Source organism: Meriones unguiculatus, chromosome 19 (genome assembly GCF_030254825.1).
Source record: "Meriones unguiculatus strain TT.TT164.6M chromosome 19, Bangor_MerUng_6.1, whole genome shotgun sequence".
In the NCBI taxonomy this organism is placed as follows: Eukaryota; Metazoa; Chordata; class Mammalia; order Rodentia; family Muridae; genus Meriones; species Meriones unguiculatus.
Window position 1 is genome coordinate 38,813,516 of NC_083366.1, and position 20,073 is coordinate 38,833,588.

The 20,073-nt window shown below is 42.7% G+C and overlaps 1 protein-coding gene and 1 non-coding gene across 2 annotated transcripts; one reads left to right on the forward strand and one right to left on the reverse strand.

Annotated features, from left to right (window-relative positions):
- The first annotated feature begins 182 nt into the window (after positions 1 to 182).
- Positions 183 to 10,080, forward strand: LOC110556156 (zinc finger protein with KRAB and SCAN domains 4-like). The gene is made up of 3 exons (XM_021649808.2): positions 183 to 855; positions 2,468 to 2,624; positions 6,549 to 10,080. Exons 1-3 carry the CDS (start codon positions 439 to 441, stop codon positions 7,409 to 7,411), a joined length of 1,437 nt encoding a protein of 478 aa, XP_021505483.1. The 5' UTR covers positions 183 to 438; the 3' UTR covers positions 7,412 to 10,080.
- An 8,250-nt stretch (positions 10,081 to 18,330) lies between these two features.
- Positions 18,331 to 18,412, reverse strand: Trnas-gcu (transfer RNA serine (anticodon GCU)). Its single transcript has one exon. It is a non-coding gene; the product is annotated as a tRNA-Ser (tRNA).
- Positions 18,413 to 20,073: the final 1,661 nt, after the last annotated feature.

Below are 20,073 nucleotides of genomic sequence, written 5' to 3' on the forward strand. Positions count from 1 at the left end.
CAGCATTGCGACAACTGTGAAGAACCAAAGACCTCGGGTAATTTACTTCCTAGGCTTAAACCTAGACTCCAGTGTTTCGGGGTCTATAATCCTTTCCACAACAATAATGGGTTAATTTGGAGAGGACCATCGAGAAGAGCATCCTAGAGAGCCCAGGAAACGGTTTGCGTTCCCACAATGCTTTCTGTGCTCCAGACAGTGTCTGGATGGATTCTGTCGGTCCCGGAGCACCCCTTAGAATATTCACTGCGGGTTTAGAGAGGGGTGCAGAGGAGGGCTCCGCAAAGGCCAGGGTTGTAGGTGACAGCTGTGCAGTTGTGCCTCTGGGTGTCCGGGGCACGAGGATAGGGAGGAGACATCCATACCGAGTTCCCATCTTCCAAGAATCTTCTGCAGATCCACATCTTGCAGCTAGCGTGAGCCCTGGCTTGGCCCAGAATGGCTAGAGAGCCAGGAGAGAACGCAGCCCTATCCTCTAGATCTGCAGAAGAGGAGATTGGGTTTCTGGTGGTGAAAGTGGAACAGGAAGAGGCCTCCCCCTTGGCAGAGGAGGCCAGTTGGCTGGGCAGCCCTGGGCCCGACCGCTCACGCCAGCGCTTCCGTGCTTTCCGATACCCTGAGGCGGCCGGACCCCGGCAGGCGCTGAGCCGGCTCCGTGAGCTCTGCAGACAGTGGCTGCGGCCTGACATGCACAGTAAGGAGCAGATCCTGGAGCTGCTGGTGCTGGAGCAGTTCCTGACCATCCTGCCAGGGGAGCTGCAGGCCTGGGTGCGGGAGCAGCACCCCGACAGCGGGGAGGAGGTGGTGGCGCTGCTGGAGTACTTGGAGAGGCAGCTGGATGAGACTCCTCCACAGGTCTGAGACCTTTGCCCTGTGCAAAGCAAGATCCCAGGGGGTCATTGCTTAGATCCCGAGAAGTGACTGGACCCGCTCAGAATAGTTCAGTGCGTAAAGGAAAATACAAGTGTTGCGGAAGAACTCAGTCCCAGTGAAGCTAGGGTAGACTGTGCTGAGCAGGGTGGTGAACGTTTATGTAAGTGCTTCCTTAACTCGTGTGTTAAGACACAAGTAAAGGTTTGAGCACGGTGGCATTGGCACAAACGACTTTGTAGGTGTTTTCTTAGCTTATCAAGGTGTGACAATGGAGGGAAATAGTTTTCTTAGAATCTAGAATCTATAAAGTTTTGTGTTTTTTGTTTTTTGTTTTCTATCCAAATTCATGGACCTCTTGTTTGAGCCTCTGGTAGAAAACAGGTTGGTTTAAACCTCCATCTTCTGGCCTTAAAAACACAACACAAAACAAAACGACAACAACAAAACTACCACCAACAAACCCAAATCCTTTTCTTTTTCTTTTCTTTTTTTTTTTTGGAACTTCAGACACAACAAAAATATCAACAATGTGTCTATCATATTGACCCAAATCCCCCTTTCAGTCTCCCCCAGTCACCACATGGCCCTTCTCTCCTACATACAACCCTCCTTTTGTAACCTACTAAGTTAGTGTCACTTGTGGAACACTGATTGTTGTCTTGATCCTGTGCACAAGATCAAGCCACAGCCACACTGAGTTCATGAGTTATGTCTGTTCCAGAGGGTAGCCCTTTGCATTATTCTTCCCCACCCCAGGTTCTTATGTTCTTTCTGCCTTATCGTCCATGAGCCCTGGGGACCAGGGGTTGGTGTAAATGTCCTGTTTAAGGATGAGTACTCAATAGTAAGTTATTCTCAGCTCATCAACCCACTCAACTCTTTGACCAGTTATGTATGGGTCTCTGAATTAACCAATGCATGAACACCCACTGCATGGACACCCTATACACCAGAAGAGGGCAGATAGATGGTTGTGAGCCGCCACGTGGTTGCTGGGAGTTGAACCCAGGACCCCTGCAAGAGCAAACAGTGCTCTTAACCATGGAGCTGTCTATCCAGCGTTAGAACTGGATTTTCTGTAAAAGATGTAGGAAATTTGAGCATCATCCTACTATCGATGCTTGCAAGGAAACTAGACTTTAATGAGGCTGTACCACTGCTTATGGTCTCTGTTAATTGGTTCCACATGCTGCAATTAAATTTGTTAGTTTCTTTAAAAATCCTGTTGGGTAGAAATTATTATGCTTAATTTTCAGATAAGAGGTTGATCTTTTCAAAAATAGATTTTTTCCCCCATCAACTTTATAAACATAGAGGTACGAAACAAGAAAGCAAAGTAAGGGTTCATAGTAGGCTCTGCAGTGATCCGCCTGAGCTCTTGTTATAGCATCACTACTTAGGAGCTGGATGGCATGCACAAGCCGCTTAAACTGGGCCTCAGTTTCAAGTTACAAAGTTCCAAACAATTCCATAGTTCACAGGGCCGTCTGTATTTCAGCGAGTTTGTATTTTCATGATGCTCTTAGCAAGTCTTCACACTAAGTGTGATGGGAAGGTTTGATTGAGTAAATGACAGGAAATGGATGACTTTTAGGTCCCTTCTGGTGAATGGAGCCGAGAACATCTCTGCTGCAAGGTGGCATTGCTGACGCCATCCCAGGACTCACAAGGTATCCGGTCCCCGCCAATGAAGCCTTTGTTCAAGCAGGAATCTCAGGAATCTTTGGAGTGTTCACCCTTACAAGCCAGAGGTGAGAGGATGTTTGTGAGGGTATGTGTGTGTGTGTGTGTGTGTAAGGGTGTGGAGTGAAAGAGAGGAGACCCAACTCAGCGCCCTGCACATGCCTAGGGAGGATGCTATACCACATTCCCGGTACTGCACTATATGAACTATTATAAAGACTTCATTTCGTTTTATTCAATGGTCACCCAAAAGATTTTTGACAGTGACTTTCTAAGCCTACCACCGATCAATTCAAAGACTAAGACTGAAATGAAAACAAACAAACAAACAAAAAAACCAGAAAACTTTTTTAACCAGTCCTGTGAATGGTAAGATGTAATTAAAATTGATATCTGGAAAGAATGAATCTACCTTTAGCAACATACTGTTCTCCGGATATTTAATATGTATGTGTGTATATGTGTGTATTTTTGGAGGCCTCTCTACCATACCCATTGTTGTTTGGCACTAGGAATAGAGCAATCAGTAAAACTGAATTTTTTGCTCTGATAGATATTAAATTCTACTGGTACAAGATACATAAAAGAAAGTCAGTAGTGTGATTTTGGGTCTTCAATAGTGCTACCAAGAAAATAAGGTAGAATTTGTGAAGCCAGGCTATCCCAGGGTCTTAGTTACTTTTCTGTTGCTATGATAAGACACAATGACCAAGGCAGCTTGTAGAAGAAAGAGTTTATTGAGGTTTTGCCGACAATTTCAGAGAGTTAGAGGTCATGACCATCATGGCAGGGTATGGCAGTCGGGAAGCAGGTAGGGCACTGGAGACAAAGCTGAGAGCTTACATTTTCATCCACAAGCATGGCACAGAGAGAACTACTTGGCAGTAGTATAGGCTTTTGACGCCCCAAAGTCCACCCCAGTGACACACCTCCTCCAACAAGGCCATACCTACTAGCCCTTCCCAAACTGTTCTGCCATCTGGGGACCAAGACTCCAAACATACCAGACTATGGAAGCCATTTATACAGACCACAAGACCCGGAAATCATAGAACTGCTATAAATAAAGCCTGTTAACCTTGCAAGACATGGAGGCTACATCCCAGGGTAGATCCAGAGCTTCTTTCTGTCTTAGCTGGGCTAGCCTCATGGGTGCGGGGGCAGAGGAGATTCTATGGCAGCCACCAGGTCCGCTCCACAGCCCCAGATGAACCTCTTTCCCCTTTCAACATTCAGTGTCTTCCTTACTGGTGGTCTTTCCATTAGGTCCCTGTGGTGGTTTGACTAAGAATGGCCCCAATGGGCTCATATATTTCAGTGGTTTGTCATCAGGCAGTGGCACTATTTGAAAAGGATTAGGAGGTGTGGCCTTCTTGGAAGAAGTATGTCACTAGGAGTGGGCTTCGGGGTTTCAAAAGCCCACTACAGCCTAGAGTCTCTCTGTTTGCTTACAGAGCAGGATATAGTTCCCAGCTACTGCTCCAAAACCATGCCTGCTTGCTGCTATGCTCCCTGCTGTGATGATAATGGACTAACCACCCCCTGAGACTGGAAGCAAGGCCCCAATTAGGTGCTTTCTCGTCTAAGAGTTGCTGTGGTCATGATGCCTCTTCACAGCTGTAAAACAGCTGTCAAGACAGTCTTTTTCTCTGCAGTTCTCCATCCTCATCCTAAGTTTCCACTTGACTTTCTCATCATTTCATAACAGCATAAGTCTTCATTTTGAGCTCACTCAAGAGGACTTTTCTGTTCTCTGGCTGCCTTGGAGGATTCTCTGTGTTCTCAGATCTCTTCTAATCCATCGCTTTGAACAGGCTCCTCATTGGTGGGGTTTCTTTTTTAACAAGCACAATTCAGGAAATCAAATTAAAGGATATATATATATATATATATATATATATATATATATATATAAAATGGTAGTTTACATGTTTGGCTTTGCTTGTTTTTAGCACTGTTGGGACTTCAGCCAACGGTTTTACACATGCTGGGTAAGCACCCTGCCACTCAGCCGCTGCTGAAGCTTTACTTTGTTGTTTTAAAGTATAATAAAGAATGATCTCAGCAAAGGACCCAAAAGCCAGGCTTCTGCTCTCAAAGATTTATAGTTGAAGGGGATAGATACAGCATGTCATTTGGGGCTACTAAAGTATGATTATATAATCTAGATTTTCATATTCATTTAGTTTTTCATGTCCTGCTTGAAGTTATCAGTGTTTGGGATGGTACTAACATTCTTTCCTTTTTCTCCTGATTTGTTTTTTCTCACCCCAGACCCAGATTTTATTTTATTAAAAACAAAAAGCAAAAAAACAAACAAAGAAACAAAAACCTAATGCAATGAGCCTTCACCTTCATTTTAAGAAAGCAAACCACAGGTCTTTGGAAGTTTGGAAATTTGTTTTCTAAGCTTTTTCATTTCCTGGACCATTTATATGTTCATATGAAGGTACTTATTCTTGGAGTAGTTCTTACCATTCATATAGCCACAGGAAAGCACTCACCTTAGTTCATGCAGTATTTCTTATCTTTGACAGTTTGGGTTTTTTTGAGACAAGGTCTCTCGGTATAGGCTAGGCTGGACATGAACTGAGATCTTCATTGTTTAGAGCCTCAGGTGCTTGGATTATAGGCATGCACCACTGAACCTGGTTAGTTTTGTGTACAGTTAAATAGGTAGAGATATGCCTTAAAATACCTGCCCCCTTTTGAGACCCCCTTTAAACAGTTTGTATGTGACTTTGCATGTACCTCAGTTTGGGAATGTGAAAAGGAGGTACCAGTGGGATTAGTTATTGTTTTAGGGTTGCTGATCCTCTAACTTGGGTGGATAGAGCAGATTCATGTCAGATGAATTTCTATAGAGATGAAAGGCAGGAGAACTCTGTTATCCTAGTTTCGTTGGAAAAACCTAGCAAGCACTATCAGCTCCCAGTATCTTTTTCTTTGTGTGTTAGAAGCTGTTTGACTCTTAGAAGCAGATGGCTGTTTTTTTTTTTTTTTTTTTTTTTTGTGTGTGTGTGTGTGTGTGTGTGTTTGTGTTATGGTTGGTTTGAGTGGGATGAAGTAGATTCAACCCTTGGGAAGAGTCTTGCTCTCGCATAAACTCTCAGTAAATGTTGACCCCTTTCCATTCTGTACGCTGGCAGGGAATGGAGGCTGGGGGACACTTCAGGAAGTGGGCCACAAAGCATAGTTGGGAGTCTAGAAGTGACTTTAGATGCTAACTACAGTCCTTGACCTTAGAGGCGAGCATGGCAAATCACAGAGGGTAAGGTGGCTTATCAGAGGCCACAGAGTCCTTTGATGGGTGCCTCTTAGAACTCCCTTGTCAGTGATTGTGAGGTACTGTCTCTGCCTTGAATAAAAAGAACAGAGTGACAGTGCATATCACGGACCAGCGATGGATTTCTGGGAGTCCTTACTTCCTAGGTTCTTATAACATGTTTCAGAAATACTTTTACTTGCTTTATGTTGCTTTTGTCCAATCGTTATTTGGAAAACATTTAATCTTAGGTGTGTATCTCAGCCTTACTATTCTTAGGGTCCATGCCCTCACCCGTGGATCATAAGACAGTGCTTCCTTTCTTTAGGCTTCTGGGTAAAACCTCCCTAGAAAAGAGAGGAATGCAGAAAAAGAAATATTTTTAGAGCCTACTATTCTAGACAGTGAAAAGGACTTATAAAGTACAAAAGTTTTAGAATTTTCATGTTGAATTAAATGGTTTTTAGGAATTTTTTTATTCACTGGTTGGCCATTCTGTATCATGGTCTTCTCCCCTCTTACTGTTTTTCATTTAATTCCAATTCATTGGCAAGTTTCTTTCCTCACCAGCATTCCGGTTGTTCCTTTTATTCCCACCCCTATTCCTGCATGTAAATACTTGCTCTAGGCATGAGGTGAGCTCTGTAACTTTTGCCTCCTTGCTGTTTTCCTCAGAGCTTTCTCCATTGCAAAGCATAATTGACACCTGCTGACAATTGTGTTTCAGGGCTGGAAATGAAGACTGAGACCAGCGACTTGCCTCCAGCTGAGGAATACATGGAGCAAAAGCCTGAGCAGACAGTGTGCTTCCTGGGTGAAGACACTGTCCCCGTTCCTGCAGGTGCAGAAGCCAGTGAGCAGGAAGGCAAGTTACAGACAATGCAGAAGACTGCCACGGGAAATAGGCGGTTTTATTGCTGTGAATGTGGAAAGAGTTTTGCTCAGAGTTCAGGCTTGACCAAACATAGGAGAATCCACACTGGAGAGAAACCCTATGAGTGTGACGACTGTGGAAAGACCTTCATTGGGAGCTCTGCCCTTGTCATTCATCAGAGAGTTCATACTGGTGAGAAGCCATATGAGTGTGAAGAATGTGGCAAGGTCTTCAGTCACAGCTCAAACCTCATCAAGCACCAGAGAACCCACACTGGGGAGAAGCCCTACGAGTGTGATGACTGTGGGAAAACCTTCACTCAGAGCTGCAGCCTCCTGGAACATCACAAAATTCACACTGGAGAGAAGCCATTCCAGTGCAACTTGTGTCCTAAAGCCTTTAGGCGCAGCTCACATCTCCTGAGACATCAGAGGACCCACGGTGATAAAACTGCTCACAAGCCTCTGCAGGGAGAGGCCTTGGAAGGTCAGAGTAGGTTGCAACGCCAGTGGGATGGCGCCGGAGCTCCAGAGACTTATCCGTGCGATGAGTGTGAGAGAAGTTTCACCCGGAACAGAAGCCTTATCGAACATAAAAAAATCCACACTGGTGAGAAACCCTATCAGTGCGATGCGTGTGGAAAAGGCTTTAGCCGAACTTCATACCTTGTTCAACATCAGAGAAGCCATGTGGGGAAAAAAACTGCCTCGCACTGATCTGTACCGCATCTGCCAGAGCTGGTGCTTCCGAGACAGGGAGCCGAGGACACCGTGCAGCCCTTACTGACTGCGGAGGGGCCTGGGTGTGGCCGATACACACCAGTGTTAGATGTGATAGTCTGGCTGAGGTGAATTACCTTTTGTGTTCGAAAAGACTAGAATAAGACTTAATAGTAGGAGGATATGGGGTTATTCCCTGGATGAGGTAGCACTGAGGTGCTTTGTTCCCACTCTTTGGGTTTACAAGGCCTCCCAGAACAGTCGCCCTTAGCCCACACATTTTCCTCTTGTGCGGATGGTTCCAGATTTTGGAGTATGTCCTTCTTACCATTTGTTTGTCATCATGAATCATGTTTTGGTCAGATCCCTGAGGTCTTGGCTCCCCTCTCTTGCCTTGTGTTTGGGTGTTAGTGAACGTTTACTACAGGGACTGGTGAAATTACCTTCAAAACTCTGAAAAGCGACATAACTTGGACTGTTTGTGTGTGCATCTCATTCGCTCAACACACTTGAGTCAGCACAACACACTTCATACTGCAATGAGCTCGCGTAGGAGATTCCATGTATCTTTATGAGGATGGAGAGTATGGCAAGGATGCCTCAAGCAACTTCTGCAGACATAGAAAGACTTCCCTGCCCAAAAAACTCCATTAGGGCACATTTACTTGTTCAGTTTTCAGTTAGTTAAAGAAAAAGCAATCTTATCTTCATAGAACAAAATATTTGGTTAGGGGTTCTATTGCTGTGAGGAACAGCATGGCAAAAAGCAACCTGTAATGGGTAGGGTTTTCATTTCCACTTAGAACTCATTTGTTACACTGTATCACTGAAGGAAGTCTAGGCTGGAGTGCAAGGCAGGAACCCGGAGACAGGAGCTGAAGCAGCGGCCATGAAGGAGTGCTGCTTCCTAGCTTGCTCCTAAAGGTTTGCTCAGCCTGCACCTAGGACCACCAGCCCTGGGGTGTCTCCACCCACAGTGACCAGGGCTTTCCCACATCACTCACCAAAATTGAGGTTTCATCTTCCCAAATATTGTGTTGACTTAAACTTGCCAGCACAACAAAGGATGACACAGTTGGTGTTGATTCTGTAGTGCTTAATGTATCAGTTACTTTTCTCAGGGCCGTGAAACAAACAAACAAACAAACAAAAAACTGAGAAAAACAACTTGAGGAAGGGATGGTGTTTTGGGTTCATGGTTTGAGCTGAAACATGGTGGAGAAGGCATGGGGCAGACGTGAGACAGCTGGTTGTGGTGTGTCAGCAGGCAGGAAGCAGGGATCAGTGCTGATGTTCTAGTTGGCTTCCACTTTTTTTTTCCACTTAATTAATTCCTGGACCGCAGTCTGTGGGATGCTGATGCTCACATCCGGGTGAATCTTCTCTCTTGGATTAAAACTATCTGGGTTTACCCTCACAGACATGCCCAGAACTGTGTCTCCCAGGTGATTTAAAATCCAGTCAAGTTAACAGTGAAGATGGACAATCACACTCAACATCTCATTTCTCACTTTTCCTATTCTTTGGGCCTAGTCAAATTTTAGGACACGTTTTATATCCCTCTCCTCTTTGTATCAAACTGAGTCAAGCTAAAAGTTCCTCCAGGTCACCAGAAGATCCACACCAAATGTTTATCATTATTATTTATGCCTCCAAAACTGCCCAGTAGGTTGAAAATGGAAAAGCATTGATACACGTATCATACACTTAGGTGTATGAAAGCAACCACAGTGGAGAGCAGGAGACAGAAATGTCTGCTAGAAAGCTGGCTGAGAATCCTGAATGGAAAGTGCCCCGCAGTACCAACCTGGGAAGTCAGGGCTCAGGACGGTGGGTTAGTTCTAAGAAGGAGGGTTCGAATGATAGCCCACATGGTTCGTCCAGGTCATCTGTGGTTTTTGAAGGCTGACATTTTCTCCTATGTTTTTTTTTTTTTTTTTTTTTTTTGGTGAAATGATGCCATGCTTTAGTAAACCATCAGCATGGTATTCTGTCTGCTCACGGCACCTTTTTCGAATTTCTGCTTTGAAGTCTCACAAGCTAATTTCTGGCTTTCAAAATGTAAGGGCTCTCCCTTTAATAATCCCTTAAAAATCTTTCATTGCCTTCATTATTGCCTCGTTTCTGTCTGATTAAAACTAATTTAGCCTTCCATAATCCTTTAGACTTATCCATGGAATCTGATAGCATTATATTTTTCCTTTTTTTTTTTTTTTTACTTACTGTCATCATGAAGCAGCTAGCCGATTACTCTTCTCCTTAATGGTTTTTTTTTAGGTTCAAAACCAAGTTGAGACATAGTATAAAATTCAAGCAGGTTTAAAATAAGTGATGTGACAATTTTTTTTTTTTTTAATATTTGTTTATAGCCCTCAACTTCAATACTCAGACTCTCCATAGACTGCTCAGCTATGTTTTTTTTTTTTTTTGGTCTGTAGTTTGGTTAGTTACTACATAAATGTTTGTGAAGGCATTTTACAAATCAGAAGACTTCAAATGGAACTTATATTAACAAAAAAGCCCTGTGCCTCCTTTTGGCTTTTGAACTTAAAGTGTCTCTGCAGAGGAGGGAAATATGTAAAATTGTTTCTAGAGCCTACTATTCTAGACACTTATAAAGTACAAAAAATGCTACTTTTAATGTTTTATTAAACAATTTTTAGGAATTTTGTGTTGGCTGACTGATTGACCATTCTGTTTCATTTGTACAATTGAAGTGAAACATAACCTGTTTCCTTCCTTCCTTCCTTCCTTCCTTCCTTCCTTCCTTCCTTCCTTCCTTCCTGCCTTCCTTCCTTCCCTTTCTTTCTTTGAGTCAAGCCTTTTCTATGTGGTTTTGACTAACCTGGAACTCAATATGTAGAACAGACTGGTCTTGAACTCGCAGAGATCTGAGTCCCTGGAGTAAAGGCATGTGCCACAATGCCTGAATTAACTTACTCATTTTCCTGTCTCTTTTGAGTAAGATATTGGTTTTGGCACTTTTCCCGTACTTGGTAGAATAAGACTTTTCAGTGAATGACCCATCTAACTTTCTTCTTTTTCTCATTTTTAATTTCTTTTTCTGGTGCTGTCGATTTAACCCAGAATCTTGAATATCCCAGATATACCACTGATCTGTCTCCTCAGATCTCTTGCTTTTTATTTTTAAGACAGAGTTGCCCATCCAGGCCTTGAACTCAGTTTGTATCTCAGGTTGGACTTGAACTATTGATCCTCCTTCTTCAACCTCTTACATAGCTGGAATTGTAGACTAATATCACCAGGCCCAGCTAGATTTCTTCTTCATTTTAGTAAGGAATGTGTGTATACCTGCAAAAGATCTTATCTGTCTTTCCTTTACTAGAATAATTTACCTCATAAGGTTGTGAGCATATACAAACAAGAAGTAATATGTGAGTACTCTGAAAATGCACATTGGTAGAGAAATGGAGATGAAATGCTTTGTTGTCTCAAACCTCTATTAGAAGTACATTTGCTAATGGCAAAGATTGTGTTGATAGGGTTCTTAAAGTTTTGTGATGGTGATGCTCTTCTTGTAATCCAGTCTGTGCTCTCATCTCCTTAGAGACCCACAGTGAGAACTTCAACCACTAAGAGACTTAGCTAGCTACTTTCCTCCTTTTAACTCATCTTTGTTTTTATCTCATGATAGCCAAAAGTAGGCTTGACAAGTTCATCCAAGGAAAGTTTTCCAGTCAGCTTTAGGTACCGTCTGTGTATTTCAGTACTTCCTACCACAGAAACTTGTTCAAGATGATTTGCTTTTTGTGAGGTTTATGTCGCTGTGGTAAAACACCCTGAGAAAAGCAGCTTATGGAAGAAAGGATTTATTTGGCTTTCAATTCTGTCACTGTGGAGAAGTCAGGGAGGCAGGAACTTGAAGCAGCGAGTCACCCACAGTCAGGAGTAGAGAGCAAAGAATCAATGCATACATGCTAGTTCCTGGCCAGAGTTCCCCTCTCTTACATCTTTCAGAGTCCTCTTCCTAGGGAATGGAGCCACCCACAAAGGCTAGGCCTTCCTACCTTGATTAACATAATTGAGACAATCTCTTGTAGACAAGGTCCCGCCAACCTAATCTCCAAGTGATTCTAGATTGTGTTAACTTCACGAATAAAACTAACCTGCACACTGACTACAGAAATATATTTTTGCATTTGTGTCTGCTCAGACTTTTTGCTTGGTTTCTAGTGTTAGCTATAACTTCTTTTTAACAACACCAGCCAGTTCAACATGCTGGAGTTTGAACATAGCAAGTTTCTGTCTACTTTCTTGATTCAGAGTTTAACACTGAAAAGTCAGGTGTGGTAGTACAGGCTGTAATTCCAGTGTTTATTGGATAGAGGCAGGAGCTTAGCTCCATAGTAAGTTTGAAGTCAGCCTGGAATACATGACAGCCTGTCTCAAACAACAACGCCAACAAAAAACAAAAACAAAAAAAAGATTTCATACATTCTTACTTACTTGCATTTTCTCTTTAGAGTTTGGGTAATTATCTAAAAATCCTTGAGGAGTTCATTTGCTTACTTGTTGCTCCTGATAAGCCAGTCCATCCCATGCTTAGTCAGCTGTTAGATCCACATGAAGGGAGTGAACTGCTTCCCCTGACCAAGACTACAAAGCTCCTCCTCTCCTCCCTTGCTGCCCCTCAGTGAACCCTCCCCAAAGAATATTGAACCCACTACAAGAGAAACCAGGGACAAGGATGCAGGCCCTGCACAATTTCCTGGGCAGGGGGGCGGGAATGAAGGTTCGGTGAGGACGGTGCTAGCTGGCCAGTTTTCATGAGTGGACCCCTGAGACACTTACGGTCTGGTCTAGAACTCCCAGCCTCAGTGTCCTACCTCTTCCTAGCCACAGAGGAGCCCACTGGGGCTTTCCTGAGATCCAGTTCTTGAAAGTACTGGATCTCATAATCTGAATTTCATGCATTTGTGGAACACATACAACAAACTTTAAACAGAAACACTGAGAAGACAAATGCCATTAAATAGTGAAAATGCCTATCTTAAAAGCATTTAAAAGCCACATTATTTCTGGATTATAGAAAACCCAGACAATGCCAAAGTCAAAAAAGTCAAAGATGAGAACATACTTATTCCTCCTCAGTCCCATCACCAGCAGTAGCCACTGTTTTTGTTGGTTTGGATTTTTATGTTTATAGCTCTGACATTTAGCTTTTAATCCCCATTCGTGTTTACATTTTCACTTCATGTACTGTGTCTTAGCCATCTTTAATCCATCATATAAGTTCAGTTTAGTAGCTGCAGTAAGAGTCCCCATAGCCTGTGCACAATGTTCTTATAGTGACCCCTCCCCCCTCACTTTCTTCATCCCATCTCCGTTCTTTCCTTTCTCTTTCTCTCATTCTGCTATAAAAGTCGTCAGGGTCCTTAGTAAGGCAAGCTAAAACCAATTAAAGAAGCATTATTATCAGAAAAGTAGAATTACTGTTAGTTATAACTTTATTGTGTCAATCACAGTAGTGGCACTGGACAGGCTAGATGATGCTTCCTTTAAGCAGAATCTCATTGTTTATTACTGAGGGCACATTCTGTTACACATGGCACAGAGTTCATCCAGGGACAAGGCTGCTTTTGTATCATATTGGGCTAGACTCAGAGCAAGAGGACCCCTGGCACCTCTGAGCAGGACTAGACAGAGTTAATCTTAGCACTGTGAATGCAAATTGTCTTAAGGCACCCTGACACCACTGCAGAGGATTCCACTGTTGACTGAGCAGCCTCAGATTTTCAGAAGTCTGATACTTACTAGCTGCAGTGCCTTGCACAGGTAGCCAGTGCCAAGAAGTGACAAGCTACACTGTAAAATTTATTTCTCAACAAAATAATGAGATGTCTGCCTATCTGCCCACTCATGAGCTCCACCCACCAAGTGTCTCAGCCAGGAAGACAGGCTAACACTTCTTTAAATCTTGTAAAAAGAGCTTTCCCTTCCAGTGGGTGTGACAATTTCTCTGAGAACTTGCCCAGCGAGGCTTTGGCAGTTATCATATTAAACCATCTTTTTCTATCTTTGGTCTTCGGTGAATTTGTTCACAGAAGGGTCATCACTAGCCTGTCACTGCTATTCCCAATATGGTAATTAAAACAGTGAAAACACATTTATGTATTTGTGGAGGTTCCATGATGTATTTTAACCATGGTTAAAAACCTGTAGTTCTTGGTTGGAGTATCAGTCTCAGGAAAGACCCCTGTGCTCAGAGTTTTTGCTTCTGTTGCTCTCCTTGTGGAGTTCCTGTCCTCTCCAGATCTTACTGTTTCCCACTTCTTTCCTAAGATTCCCTGCACTCTGCCCAAAGGTTGCCCATAAGTCTCAGCATCTGCATTGATACCCTGCAGGGTAGAGCCTTTCAGAGGTCCTCTGTGTCAGGCTCCTGACTTGTTCCCTCTTTTCTCCTTCTTCTGATGTCCATCTTTTTTGCCTATGCATGGAGATAACGTAAAGACCCCTGTACAGATTTAGCCCATGGCAGTTTAATATCCAAGTGGGTTCCATTGTAATAAGAACAGGGACTGTCTCTGACATGAACTGATTGGCCTGCTCTTTAATTACCTCCCTCTGAGGGGGAAGCAGCATTACCAGGCTACAGAAGAAGACAATGCAGCCACTCCTGATGAGACCTAATTGACTAGGATCAGAAGGAAGGAAAAGAAGACTTCCCCTATCAGTGGACTTGGGGAGGGGCATGCATGCAGAGGGTGGAGGAAGGGAGGGATTGGGATGGAAGGAGGGAGAGAACCACACGGGAGATACAAAGTGAATAAAGTGTAATTAATAAAGAATTAAAAAAAAAGGAAAGAAAAACCCTGTAGTTCTCAACATTACTTTAGCTATTCTCTCCAGCTTACTTTTCTGAGGGCATTAAATAAACCCATGCTTTACTTCATTTTCTTCCACAGAGTAGGTAGTCATTAAGAGCACCAGCCTGAAGAGATTGCCAAGGCCTCACTGCTTTCTACAACATGTCATGTTCACTTGTCTTTACAAACTTCTTACCAACTGTGTAACAGGAGTAAATGCCCCATCGCCCTTACAACGGGAAACTGTTTACAGAACACATTATATTCTTCCATTCTGAGCAGCAATTTGTAACAAGTAGGCACGATTTTCATATTTGTGGGCAACTTCCCAAATGTCTCACCGGCAGTTGGTTAGGCTCTATAATTGGTGTGTGTGTGTGTGTGTGTGTGTGTGTGTGTGTGTGTTCATTAAGTGGGTTAACTTGCCGGAGACCGAGAGGGAGATGCCGGAGGCTGACCGCCCCAGTAAAATTCCTATGACTCGAACTCCCCTGTTCCTGGCCTTGAGTAACTTCCTAACAAAGGGCCTTCAAGACAAATGGCCTTCAAGATAAATTGTCTCCTCGGAGACAGGCAGGCTGGAACTTCCGAGAGAAACTGCAAGATGTTCCTTTTCCAGGCCTGCTGAGGCTGACTCCCCCCGCCCTGCTTGCCTGCTTCCTGATAAGACTGCCTTAAAATGAAGTAGCTTTCTTTCAATAAACAGACTTTGACAAGACTTAGCTTGGTCTCGCTCTTCTTTCTCGCCCGGTTTGCCTTTCAGGTAGAGGGCCTTCTCGAATCCTACCCAATAACTAAGTCCCGAGGGTCGGGGCATTAACTGTAGAGCTCAGGTAGGTGCCACCCTAGAGTTGTAAGTTGGACAGGACATTGGCCTTGAGGTGAAGGCAGGTCTGTCCATTTCCTATTCATAGATGCTTAATATTCATTATGCAAATTTACTTAGCATAGTCTACATATGGCCAACGAGGTGGTTTCAGTCCTTTCTATTTGTAGACAATGCTGAAACCAAGTGGTTTCAAGCACATATCATCTTACACAGGTATGAATTCATCTCCAGGATACAGTTAAAGAAATGAAAGATGATTTGCATTTTTAAAATTTCCATGTGCTGCCAGTTTGATTTTCAGCGAGGTGATGTAAGCGTGCTTGGTAGAACCATAGAATGTACTAAGTAGAATTATAGATACATACTACAGGTATTTTTCCAAGTAAGAGTCCCCCTTCCCAATTAACTTTAGTGTGTCTCAAGGTGACACTAGACTAATCAGGACACTTGGAGTACTGGAGGAAGAGAAAACAGAGGAAGTGGATCTGGGACAAAAAGGATAGTGGGAGTCCAAGGTGGCAGGGTTCTGCTACACGAATGGTGGTACCTGGACTGGCGCCAGCAGGATTGCACCAGTCCACTTGACCATCTCCGCCAGCCAAAAAGATAGCAAATCCTTTGCGGTTAGGAGTGTGTGTGTGTGTGTGTGTGTCTGTGTGTGTGTCTGTGTGTGTGTAGGTGGGGGGGTACGTCAGTTATATTCCTCAGTTACTCTTCACCTTGTTTTTTAATGCAGCAGAGCCTACTGAATCTTGCTTGGCTGTCGAGCAAGCCCCAGAGTCCTGTTTCTAAAGCACTGAGATTCCATAAGGTTCTGGGGATTCAACTCAGGACCTACCAGGAGAAAGAGTTTCTATTTTTCCAGCCTTTTGTTTTGTTTTCTTTCCTCCTGAGTCCGAGCCTCAGTGCTGGCCAGGCTGGCTCCCTCCTTAGCTGCTTACGTCTTTATGCTCTTACACTCACCCTGATTCCTGCTACCTCTGCCCCAGGGACTTACATTTTATTCATTTATTTATTTCTATTTTATTGATGTGCCAAATTTCCCCCACAAAAAGACAGGTTTTTTTTTTTTCTTTCCCCCTCTCTCACGAAGAGTGTTTTGACAATGGCTTTACAGCTGTCCCTCACTCATTGACTTTCTGTTTTTTGTCCTGCGCCCTGGTCTCCATTTCCTTGACTTAAAATTTAAGAGCTGAAGCGATCACGTGGCAGCTCCCCCCCCCCCCCCCGCATGGCTTGAGCACTTCTAGTTTCAGCAGGAAATCCTCAGGATGTTTTGTGACCAGTTCATTTCTCCACAGGGACCCATTTGGGGCAGCTTCTGTCCTGTGTCTGGGATTGATATCATGGTTTTGGATCTGTGATGTGCTTTCAAGTGTAACCAGGTTTTGTATCCATCTCTGCAGTTACTGCTCATTGCTCTCTTTTCTAAGAAGAACCCCTTTCAAGAAACATGAGGTGGGGAACTTATGTCAAAAAGTAATTCTATGGCCTAATACTTCTGTAACTCAAACTGAACTGATCCTGGAGAACTCTGGAAGCTGCCTCTCAAAGTTTGCAAGGTTGCATGCCAAAAGGACGGTATTATCTTTGAAAAAGGAACCTCAGGCCTTTGAGCCAACTAGGGTGGGAAACTCTAGTTTTTGGTCTGGTCCTGAGGCGGAACTACCAACCAGAGTGCTTCCTTAGTATATAAATTATTTTCGTTCTTTGTTAGTAATTTAGCTTTAATTGAATGTTTAAAATTTTTTTTTTCTTTTCAGTATTCCATGACAACCTTACTGACACACTTTTCTGAGTGTGAGGCATGTATCCTAGTTCAGTTTCCATATCTCAGAGGGGCCAAGCCCCAACTCACTGTTCAACTCCTTCTGTGTAGAATTGGTACTGCCCGTAGTGGCATCAATTGCAATAAAAATGCCCCCAGGCATGTCCAAGACCAAGCTGATGGAGGCAACCCTGAATGAGATTTCCTCAGATAACTCTGGGTCAACTTGACAGTGAAGCTAACTAGGAGATATATTGATAAATTTTTTTTTCAAGTAGCACTCTTTCATACATATGCATTATATCATGCTCTTCCCTTCCTCCAACAATTTTTATCTTTGTTTGATCTCAAAAGTGCAAACTCAAACCAAAAAGGAACAAAACGAAAATAATATTTGCTGTGTCTGGTGTGAAGGGTGATGGACAACAATTTTGCTGTGTAATCTTTTTACTGTTTGAATTGTGTGAATGCAGTACTTACCCAACACAGAAATAATAAAATAAAAATGTAAGGAAACATGTTATTCATTTTCCCTTTTGAAGATCAGCCAAGAATAAGCCACAAGCAGAAACTGTGCAATGCTGATGTTTCTCAGGAAGCAATCTCCAGTATAAGCAAGGACTGTTTCATAGAACAAACTGTTTCTGTTTGTGATATTTCTAAGAGAAACATACCTGTTCTTGTGAAAGACAAGGTCTGTGAACAATGGGAGCTTTAAATGTGAGCAGAGTTATCCAGGTATGATGACTGTATCTCTCCCCAGATACTCAGGGTTGAGGAAGATCCTGTCAGCCAAGGGTTCAAACTAGCCTCTATGAGACTCTGTGAAAAATATTATTAAATATAAAATTATTGTTAAATATAATTATCAAAAACTTTAGCAAGAATAAGATTGATCTCTTTCCTTCCTTCCTTCCTTCCTTCCTTCCTTCCTTTCTTTCTTTCTTTCTTTCTTTCTTTCTTTTGTATACACTTACACAGTTTCTCTTTGAGACTGAGTTTTTCTCTGTTTCTGAGGCTGACCTGGAAGTCACTAGGCAGCCTCAGACTAGCCTTGAACTTGTGGTAATCTTCTTGGTCCTGGCTCCTTTGTATTAAAGATATTTTTTGTCACGCACAGCTGAGACACATATATTTTCATGAATATAACTCCTTGGATTATTTTTGAGCTCCTTTGGGTTGTTATGCAACATTTTTCTATGGTCTTCAATCTATTTGATTATTTTCTTAGTGGAAAATGAAAAATTGGTGGAGCATTGAGGCATAAATCAAAGAACTGACAGAACTGAGTTCACAGTAGAGATAAAGAGCAAGTGTGGAAACAGAATGTAAAGATTGGAGGGAATTATTCAACTGGGTGTTGAAAAAGGAATTAACTGATCAAAAGTGAACACCCGTTATCTAAGATTCCCTCTACAAGGGAATCCAACCAAAAACAGGACCCTCAAGCACTTAGCAACTAGGACTGATGCTAGAGCACACAACAGTCAGTCGATGAGGATGGGATTCGAACCCATGCGTGCAGAGCACAATGGATTAGCAGTCCATCGCCTTAACCACTCGGCCACCTCATCTTGTGGGGAGCTGCTATTTATAATTTCTTCTCCCATGAAAGATTCCAAGAAACCTTTTGTATTACTTATTTTAATAACCTCTGTCTAGCTGAATCTTCAAAACTGTCTGAGTCATATATCATAAAAACCACAACAAAGAAAGACGTAAGCTTATTTGGCACATTTGATGGGTTGAGCCAGTATTTGGCACTCAGGACTGGGCAGGCAAGGTAAGGTCTTGCCAACTTGGCTCCACGCAGTTCTGAGTATGTCTTGGGACCAGGGACAGCAGGGAGCTTTCATGTACCTTGCTCCTCCACAGCTGCTGTTTACACTCAAGGGAAAGAATGTCCCAGCTTTTCATACAGAACTCCTCCCAATCCCTGGTTTCTGGGTTTCCATTAAAGGCTCTTCAACTCCTTTTCTTTTGTTTCTTACATACTCTTAGTGGAACTCATAATGCTCCCTAGATCTGGCACCAATCACCCTATTGGTGGGAACTTGGTTTGAAAGGAAGTGGTGGGCAGCAAAGCTGTTCTGGCTTTGGTGAAGGCAGTGAAAGTTGATGTTGCATCTAAGGCAAGGGTGGCCTGACTGGGAACCTCTGCTGTTAACTAAAGAAGAATCTCACTGAAGTTTGACAGAGATCATTCTCTTTCCAGCGGCAAGGTGGAGAATATATTTGTCTTCATCATCTTGGTTACTGGTTACTTAGGTGTACAAGTAAGCAAGAAAACAAAACAAAAAAACCACTACAACAAAACAAAAAAGCCTATCCCTAAATTTGTTGAATTATTGAAGTAATCTAAAGTTAATTAAAAATTGAAGCATCAGAATTAAGGTGAACAGATATTTCAAGTCGTTAAAACTTCTTAGTTAACAACCAAAGTTTTCTAAAGGAAAACCAAAAAAAGTTCAAGCTGGTGTGTGCTGCCTTATATCTATAATCCCAATACTTGGGAAGCTGATGCAGGAGAATTGCCATGAAAGTGAGGCCAGCCTGAACTACATGTGAAATCTTGTCTAGAAAAAGTAATAAAATTGTGATGTTAAATGTGTTATCGGCAAAAGTGCTTTTTGAAAGTTATGTAACACATAACTTACCATTTTTTAGGTCATTTGCTATAAAGGTTGCTGCTTTTATCACCTAAGTAAACAGAATAAATACAGAATACTAATCAATTACTTGCAATTACATCTACTAAGAAAAGAAAACGTAGTAGAGAAAAAGACCTCTCCAAATATTCCATATTTACTCTTGAGAAAGAGCAAGTGATGAATGAATGTATTTGAAGCTACTTATCCAACTTGCATGAAAGGCTATCAAGATGTTAGTGTATCTCCTTTGTGAAGGGAGAAAGCCTTGGGCATATTGGAGAAGTACTATTCCACCCAGCTGTATCCCCAGCCCTAAAAAAGCTACTGTATCATCTGCCTTTCTCTAACCTCACTTAAGATTTCTGAAATATTGCCCACAAAAACTCAAATAGGCCAAACAAGGTTGCTAGAGAATTGCATGACACTTATTAAGCTAACAGCTTTAGGACTGGGAATGTGGCTTAGAGGTAGAGCACTGGGCTTACGTGAATGAGGATCTGGGTTCAAATCCCATGGTTCACAAAAGAAAGTTACGAAGTGCATGCTTTCCTTTAAGACTTGGGCACAGAATTATGACCTGTAAT

Coding starts and splice junctions, on each gene's coding strand:
- LOC110556156 (XM_021649808.2), top strand. CDS start 439: ATGGCTAGAGAGCCAGGAGAGAACGCAGCCCTATCCTCTAGATCTGCA. Junction 856..2,467: donor TGGATGAGACTCCTCCACAG/GTCTGAGACCTT, acceptor GATGACTTTTAG/GTCCCTTCTGGTGAATGGAG. Junction 2,625..6,548: donor TTCACCCTTACAAGCCAGAG/GTGAGAGGATGT, acceptor ATTGTGTTTCAG/GGCTGGAAATGAAGACTGAG.